The 8,701-nt window shown below is 48.4% G+C and overlaps 1 protein-coding gene across 1 annotated transcript; it reads right to left on the bottom strand.

Moving 5' to 3' along the window:
• Nucleotides 1–100: 100 nt before the first annotated feature.
• Nucleotides 101–8,086, bottom strand: JOSD2 (Josephin domain containing 2). The gene is made up of 4 exons (XM_069968695.1): nucleotides 7,787–8,086; nucleotides 5,403–5,528; nucleotides 4,438–4,632; nucleotides 101–497 (listed from the first exon to the last, which is right to left on the bottom strand). The coding sequence occupies exons 1-4, from the start codon at nucleotides 7,906–7,908 to the stop codon at nucleotides 386–388; spliced, it is 555 nt and encodes a 184-aa protein (XP_069824796.1). The 5' UTR covers nucleotides 7,909–8,086; the 3' UTR covers nucleotides 101–385.
• Between the last annotated feature and the right edge of the window lie 615 nt (nucleotides 8,087–8,701).

Genomic DNA, 8,701 nt, shown 5'->3' with positions numbered 1-8,701 from the left:
CAAGGGGACACAGATCTATAACCTTCATATGTTGTGTATTGTTTTAGTTGCTTTCTACATACTGTACAACAGAATACAGGAGCAGTCCCCCACTCGTATATATGTATAAAAAAATCTTTAATGGAGTTAGCATAAAAGTGGTCACATCCTGTGTAATATATTAATATTCAGCACCTGGTAAAAACAAAAAAACAAACAACAAGCATTAAGGCATCAGAGTAGTGCATATCAGTACAAGGTTCAGGATGATGTGAGATTTCCATCCATGAAGTGGCGGTGACCTGAACAGTAAGGGGGGGGTCCCCAATAAATAGATGCTCAGTTTAGGTCTGTATAGTCTTTGGGTGGTGAACTCAGCCCAGCTGAGAGTTGAGGACTCTGGGGCTCATGTGGACCTTTCACCTTCATTGACCCACAGTCGACCCTCTTCCACATCCTTGGTCACGACCAGAAGAATTTCACAGCTTCCCCGGGAGATGCAGCCCTGCAGAAAATCTCTGTGGAGGCAGATAAATGGTTAATTACTACAACGAATACATAAAGCCTTATAACAATGTTAGTATTCATTACGAGACCAACAGCACCACCAGCTGAACATACCAGGGCACAACTGCATAGAACTGAAACTCTCTAGTAGTTATTAGTGCTCATCTGGGCAGGTTATGGAAACCACATCTCTACAGGAGGCACTAGAAATCCCAGCACGTCCTAAACACACTAAATATATCTTCACCCAGACTCTAATGGCCCAGACTTATGCTGCGTTTACACTGAACGATTATCGTGCGAATTCGCACGATAACGATCGAATTCGAACGATAATCGTACGTGTAAACGCTGCGAATGATCAAACGACGAGCGAGAAATTGTTCATTTTGATCTTTCAACAACTTCTCAAATAGTCGTTGATCGTTCGCAAAAAATTCGCAGATCGTTCCATGTAAACAGTCGTTCGCAGATTTAACCAATGTGATAGGCTTAAGCGATCGCAAAAAGAATTTTCCGTACGATATAGCGTACCGTCTAAACGCTGATCGTTATGAAAAAAAAAAACATTACTCCGACATCGTTAATTGTACGATCGGGCGAATTATCGTTTCGTGTAAACGTAGCATTACAATCTATGCATACACAGGATCTCCGCCAGTAAATAAAGGAATGGGAAGGTAGAAATATATTTGCAGGTGGTGGAGATGTGGCAGATGGCCCGGGTCATTAGTATATTTAATGAAGAGTTTTTCAGGGTAATAACGTAACAACACTCACTTCAATCACAACCAGAGTTGTATACACCATAAGGCTGCTTCACTTGTGCCACATTAGATTTGTTTTCTGGAAGATGCCATTTTTCCATCCCCCACAATGCACCACTTTAGAGGATACTCAGTAAAAACACAGTCGGAAACAGTCATTATCTCCCTACTACCCCTTACTAGTTCTGAGAGTCACCATGAAGACAGCAGAATTAATAATGCAGCTCTGGATGTGCCTGGAGTGTATACCTCGAGCTCAGGGCGGAGACTCATGCTGGTATACAAGTGGTTAATAAGCCTTATTACAGCACAATTAAGTGGCTATTTGGGGTAATAACAGGTGGCTCTGCCTCTGGGCAACCAGTGTAGCCGCCCACAAATAAAAGCAGAAGAAACCTCAAAGGTTGGAAACCTGTGTATACAGCTCAGCGCACGTGACCTTGTGCGGTGCAGGAATGTGAGTCATGTGACACGTCAGTAACAAGGAATGTAAACAGCTCCAAGAATTTCGCAGTCAGGACACTTAGCTGCTCCTCCACTATGTGCAGTGTCTAAGCGCCCATCCTGCCCAGACCTGAAGCTACTCATAACCCATCAGCTATATGTGCAATGTCACTCACACCGAGTCATAAGAGTTCACTCTTCCGAGCAATGGCAGTGCTGGTTTACTGCAGCTCCACATGGCCACTACACCAGTCGTTTGCTTCTAGATGTGTTCACTATATATATGTGGCACTGCGGATTCAAGGAGTTGTCCCACACTCATCAGGCATTGAAAGGGGTAGTGCGGCGCTAAACATTTATTCACAAAATAACACACATTACAAAAGTTATACAACTTTGTAATGTGTGTTATATAAGTGAATGGCCCCCTTCCCCGTGTTCCCCCCCCACCCCGGAAGTGTGGTCCATTATACTCACCACATTACTGTCGACTAGAGATGAGCGAACCTCGAGCATGCTCGAGTCGATCCGAACCCGAACTTTTGGCATTTGATTAGCGGTGGCTGCTGAAGTTGGATAAAGCCCTAAGGCTATGCGGAAAACATGGATATAGTCATTGGCTGTATCCATGTTTTCCAGACAACCTTAGAGCTTTATCCAAGTTCAGCAGCCACTGCTAATCAATTACCGAACAATCGGGTTCGGATCGACTCGAACCCGAACCCGGTTCGCTCATCTCTACTGTCGACCCCAGGCCGCCATCTTGGGACAATGACGACCTCTTCCGCCGGCCCCCCTCTGCCGCATCATCAGCTGCTCAGCCGCGATTAGCTGAGCATTACTGTAGCAGAGAGGGGCCGGCATGAGGGACGGCTGAAGTGGTTCGGCCGGCCTCCCCAAGATGTCGTCATTGTCCCAAGATGGCGGCCGTGGGTCGACAGCAATGCCGTGAGTATAATGCACCACACTTCCGGGGTGGGGGTGGGGGGGGGGGAACACAGGGAAGAGGGCCATTGACTTTTATAACACACATTACAAAGTTGTATAACTTTGTAATGTGTGTTATTTTGTGAATAAATGTTTAGCGCCGCACTACCCCTTTAAGGCCTATCTTTAGTATAGAAATCAATTGAAAAGGTCCTGGATATCCCCTTAAAGGGCACATTTTCACTTACAGGATGTGCTGCAAATTTAAGGCAGTGTTTAAAGTTGGCCACATGATAGTATAATTGTTCAGTGTACATTACTAGCAAGTGTACTCACTGTATATACTGACAGCAGCTTCCTGTGTACATCAAAGAGCTAAAATCAGACTCCTCCTCCTCCAGGATGTGCTTTCCTGCTCTGTGGTGAGTCTGTCCATAAGATGGCTGACATGGAGGAGCATGTGACCATGCCCCGCCAATAAGTGTCCTCCACTGAGCGGGTATTTGTTAATGTAGAACACTTGGGACGGAGCATGGTCACATGCTCATTCATGTCGGCCTTCTTATGAACAGACTCACCATAGAGCCGGGCAGCGAAGCCTGGAAGAGGATTTAAGCTGTATGGTCAAATTCACACAGAACATGGAGGTGGAATGCATGTAACGGACTCCCCCTCCGCCCAGGCAGCATCTGTAATTAGATGCTGGGAGCGGGGGAACACGGAAAGTGTGACTGCAGCCCATGAGGTACACAGGGAGCTGCTGTCAGTAAGGGCTGTAAGTACACTTACTAGTAATGTACACTAAGCAATTTTACAATAAAGTGGCCAACCCTTGTAATCATTTAGTTACATTGATATCGGCAACATCAAATCTGCAGCAGATCCTGTACATGTGAATGTACTGCAAGTATCTGCTGACTGTAAAATCATTAAGGGTGTACTCCACAAGCAGGTTTTTCTTTTTATTTTGCTAAGAATGCACAGAAAATAATAAAGAACACATACTCACCTAACGCGTTCCCCCTGGAGTGACATCTTCGCTTGCTGAATGTCTGGCTGATGCTTTAGAGATTAACTCATCTCAGCAGTGACCAATTGATCAACCAATCACAAACTGAAGCGGAACCACATTGTGGCCAGTGATTGGCTGAGCGGGTTGTCAGGAAATCCTGTGTGTGTTATCCGAGTATAAGTTATGAATTTCTGTGCAGCCTCAGCAAAACAAAAAAACTTGCATGCCCAGAGTACCCCTTTAAAGAGATATTCCCAACATCAAAAGTTATCTTCTATCCACAGAGACTGACCATAGTATATACCACCCCCACTATATAAAGAGGTATACATCTCTAGTTATCCACATAGGAGGAAGAGATTCTGGCAGTACAAAATCTATGGGCATCCCATTCTGTTAAGGATACCAGTGTGCACACTGGAGGGGAAGAGACCCCCAGAAACAGCCTCTCTAAACCGCTACTATGCACAAGGGGGAAGATATATCAAACTGGTGTAAAGTAGAATTGTCTTAGTTGCCCCTAGCAACCAATCAGATTCCACTTTTCATTGCTCACAGATTCTTTGAAAAAAGGTGGAATCTGATTGGTTGCTAGGGGCAACTGAGCCAATTCTACTTTACACCAGTTTGATAAATCTACCCAAAGATGGTTTTTGTACATAAAGAGGTTATCCTACAATAAACTGTTAAGTAGTCATGATGAGGGTCTCTGCAGTAGTAAATTTTGTTGGATTGAGTTCCCCTTTTAAGAATCCTGCATGGCTGTAAGGAACATTCAGACACTCAGGGGACATTACTTACTTCAGCTCCTGGGGGCCTCCAAGCCGCACTGGAGACTTCAGCTTGGAGTCCAGATTGTAGTATACACCATTAATCTGGCGCACAGCGATCCAGTGTTTCCGTGTGATGGGAAGAGAGAGGAAGCCCAGGGAGATGGGGGAGGGGATGTTCAAGATAAAACCAAAAATTTCACTCAAGACCAAACTCTCTAGAGACCTGTGACAAGAAGACAGCAGTTCAATGACAGATGCCTCCTTATGTTACCCTGTCCTCTACATACTGCCCACCATATTAGTCTGCCTTCTACATACTGCCCATCATGGTATCCTGCCCACCATGTTACCCTGCCATCTACGTTACCAGCCCTCTACATACTTCCCGTTAGGTAACCCTGTCCTCTACATACTGCCCACCATATTAGTATGCCTTCTACATACTGCCCTCCACATATTGCCCACCAAGATACCCTGCTCTCTACATACCGCCCACCATCTTACCCTGCCCTCTACATACCGCCCACCATCTTACCCTGCCCTCTATATACAGCCCACCATCTTACCCTGCTCTCTACATACCGCCCACCATCTTACCCTGCTCTCTACATACCGCCCACCATCTTACCCTGCCCTCTATATACCGCCCACCATCTTACCCTGCCCTCTATATACTGCCCACCATCTTACCCTGCCCTCTACATACCGACCACCATCTTACCCTGCCCTCTATATACAGCCCACCATCTTACCCTGCCCTCTATATACCGCCCACCATCTTACCATGCCCTCTACATACCGACCACCATCTTACCCTGCCCTCTACATACCGACCACCATCTTACCCTGCCCTCTACATACCACCCACCATCTTAAGAACGATTCCCGAATATAATGTAAACTGCAGGGTGGGGCTTATCACACACACCATGCAGTGCTGCAACCAATCTGCATATCTATGATGGGGCTGAGGGTCTGGAGAGGCGTCCTTACCTTCTCTTATCCCACCACACCGCTGCATAATCCAGAGTCTGCAGAGCCGCCATGATGACGTTAACGTCATAATTTCCGGTGCCCAAGAAGCTGCGATGAGGATTTATTACTGAATTTGGAGACAACCTGGAAAACAGAAAACAGATTTATAATTTGTCATCTCCTCTCTCTGCTCTCTGACAGTCTCAACCCCAGCGCTCTCTCATTCACAGACCCATCCATCTCTGACACTCTAAGGCCTCGTCTGAATGTGCCGCTCACAATTATGGACAGCACACTTGTAAAGGGAATTAAAGTCTGTGCAGATTTCAGTTCCCCCTCTGACAGTCTCATCTCTCTAGCTCTCCCTCTGACAGTCTAATCTCCCCAGCTCTCCCTCTGACAGTCTCATCTCCCCAGCTCTCCCTCTGACATCTCATCTCCCCCCCATCCCTCTGACAGACTCATTTCTCTAGCTCTCCCTCTGACAGTCTAATCTCCCCAGCTCTCCCTCTGACAGTCTCATCTCCCCAGCTCTCCCTCTGACAGTCTCATCTCCCCAGCTCTCCCTCTGACAGTCTCATCTCTCTAGCTCTCCCTCTGACAGTCTCATCTCTCTAGCTCTCCCTCTGACAGTCTCATCTCTCTAGCTCTCCCTCTGACAGTCTCATCTCCCCAGCTCTCCCTCTGACATCTCATCTCCCCCCCATCCCTCTGACAGTCTCATCTCTCTAGCTCTCCCTCTGACAGTCTAATCTCCCCAGCTCTCCCTCTGACATCTCATCTCCCCCCCATCCCTCTGACAGACTCATTTCTCTAGCTCTCCCTCTGACAGTCTAATCTCCCCAGCTCTCCCTCTGACAGTCTCATCTCTCTAGCTCTCCCTCTGACAGTCTCATCTCTCTAGCTCTCCCTCTGACAGTCTCATCTCTCTAGCTCTCCCTCTGACAGTCTCATCTCTCTAGCTCTCCCTCTGACAGTCTCATCTCTCTAGCTCTCCCTCTGACAGTCTCATCTCTCTAGCTCTCCCTCTGACAGTCTCATCTCTCTAGCTCTCCCTCTGACAGTCTCATCTCTCTAGCTCTCCCTCTGACAGTCTCATCTCTCTAGCTCTCCCTCTGACAGTCTCATCTCTCTAGCTCTCCCTCTGACAGTCTCATCTCTCTAGCTCTCCCTCTGACAGTCTCATCTCTCTAGCTCTCCCTCTGACAGTCTCATCTCTCTAGCTCTCCCTCTGACAGTCTCATCTCTCTAGCTCTCCCTCTGACAGTCTCATCTCTCTAGCTCTCCCTCTGACAGTCTCATCTCTCTAGCTCTCCCTCTGACAGTCTCATCTCTCTAGCTCTCCCTCTGACAGTCTCATCTCTCTAGCTCTCCCTCTGACAGTCTCATCTCTCTAGCTCTCCCTCTGACAGTCTCATCTCTCTAGCTCTCCCTCTGACAGTCTCATCTCTCTAGCTCTCCCTCTGACAGTCTCATCTCTCTAGCTCTCCCTCTGACAGTCTCATCTCCCCAGCTCTCCCTCTGACATCTCATCTCCCCCCCATCCCTCTGACAGACTCATCTCTCTAGCTCTCCCTCTGACAGTCTCATCTCTCTAGCTCTCCCTCTGACAGTCTCATCTCTCTAGCTCTCCCTCTGACAGTCTCATCTCTCTAGCTCTCCCTCTGACAGTCTCATCTCTCTAGCTCTCCCTCTGACAGTCTCATCTCTCTAGCTCTCCCTCTGACAGTCTCATCTCTCTAGCTCTCCCTCTGACAGTCTCATCTCTCTAGCTCTCCCTCTGACAGTCTCATCTCCCCAGCTCTCCCTCTGACAGTCTCATCTCCCCAGCTCTCCCTCTGACAGTCATCTCTCTAGCTCTCCCTCTGACAGTCTCATCTCTCTAGCTCTCCCTCTGACAGTCTCATCTCTCTAGCTCTCCCTCTGACAGTCTCATCTCCCCAGCTCTCCCTCTGACAGTCTCATCTCCCCAGCTCTCCCTCTGACAGTCTCATCTCCCCAGCTCTCCCTCTGACAGTCTCATCTCCCCAGCTCTCCCTCTGACAGTCTCATCTCCCCAGCTCTCCCTCTGACAGTCTCATCTCCCCAGCTCTCCCTCTGACAGTCTCATCTCCCCAGCTCTCCCTCTGACAGTCTCATCTCCCCAGCTCTCCCTCTGACAGTCTCATCTCCCCAGCTCTCCCTCTGACAGTCTCATCTCCCCAGCTCTCCCTCTGACAGTCTCATCTCCCCAGCTCTCCCTCTGACAGTCTCATCTCCCCAGCTCTCCCTCTGACAGTCTCATCTCCCCAGCTCTCCCTCTGACAGTCTCATCTCCCCAGCTCTCCCTCTGACAGTCTCATCTCCCCAGCTCTCCCTCCCTCCCTCCCACCCTCCCTCCCCCGCTGCCCTCCATCTCTCACCCCCAGCAGATCTCCTCGGCCCGGTGCTGGGTGATCTCCGCTCTCTGCAGCAGGTTATTGAGGGCGTGGATGGCGCACAGCTCCAGCCGCTGCCGCTCGTGATACAGAGTACATTCCCCCATCCCCAGACCGGAAACACCTGGACCGAGGAGCAGCGGATCATAATGTAACCCCGAGTCATGTGACCCCGAGCTTTACTAGGACTGGCTGTTGCCTGCTATCACGTGGCTATTAAAGTGGGCGGTGCCTGGTACAGCTGTCACCCGGCCATTCACATTCCATGTAAACAGCACCACGTGACCACACGAGAATGAAACGAATGTAACAGCGTGTCACTGCGCGTAAATAACGTGACTCCTGCCGCTGCTATTCATAACGTTACCGGCTGCGACATTGTACAACTATTCCCATTCATGACGCGTCACTGCGCGTCATCATAATACGCTGCCTGCTGTATCTAAGCCTACTATGGGTGCTACTGTATCTAAGCCTATTGTGTGTGACACCATCTACTGAGCTAGATGACCATATACATGTAGGGGGAGATTTATCAAACATGGTGTAAAGTGAAACTGGCTCAGTTGCCCCTAGCAACCAATCAGATTCCACCTTTCATTTTCCAAAGAGTCTGTGAGAAATGAAAGGTGGAATCTGATTGGTTGCTAGGGGCAACTGGGCCAGCTTCACTTTACACCATGTTTGATAAATCTCCCCAGTAATGTGTATGGTGGTGTCCCTAGTAACCCAGTATATCATGTCAGCCAGTCACATGTGTAGTAGATATCATCAGAAGAGAATTATTAGGGGAACAGTATATCCATTAGTGTATTGTATGATCTATGGGCCTTGTGCTGACAATGCTTCTGGCCCATTGGGATATACACCCTATTATCCAGGATGGAGAGCGGCTTGTGT

This window comes from Dendropsophus ebraccatus, chromosome 4 (assembly GCF_027789765.1).
Source record: "Dendropsophus ebraccatus isolate aDenEbr1 chromosome 4, aDenEbr1.pat, whole genome shotgun sequence".
Taxonomy (NCBI): Eukaryota; Metazoa; Chordata; class Amphibia; order Anura; family Hylidae; genus Dendropsophus; species Dendropsophus ebraccatus.
Note: the sequence above shows the minus strand (reverse complement) of the source record. Positions and strands in the feature narration are given on the sequence as shown.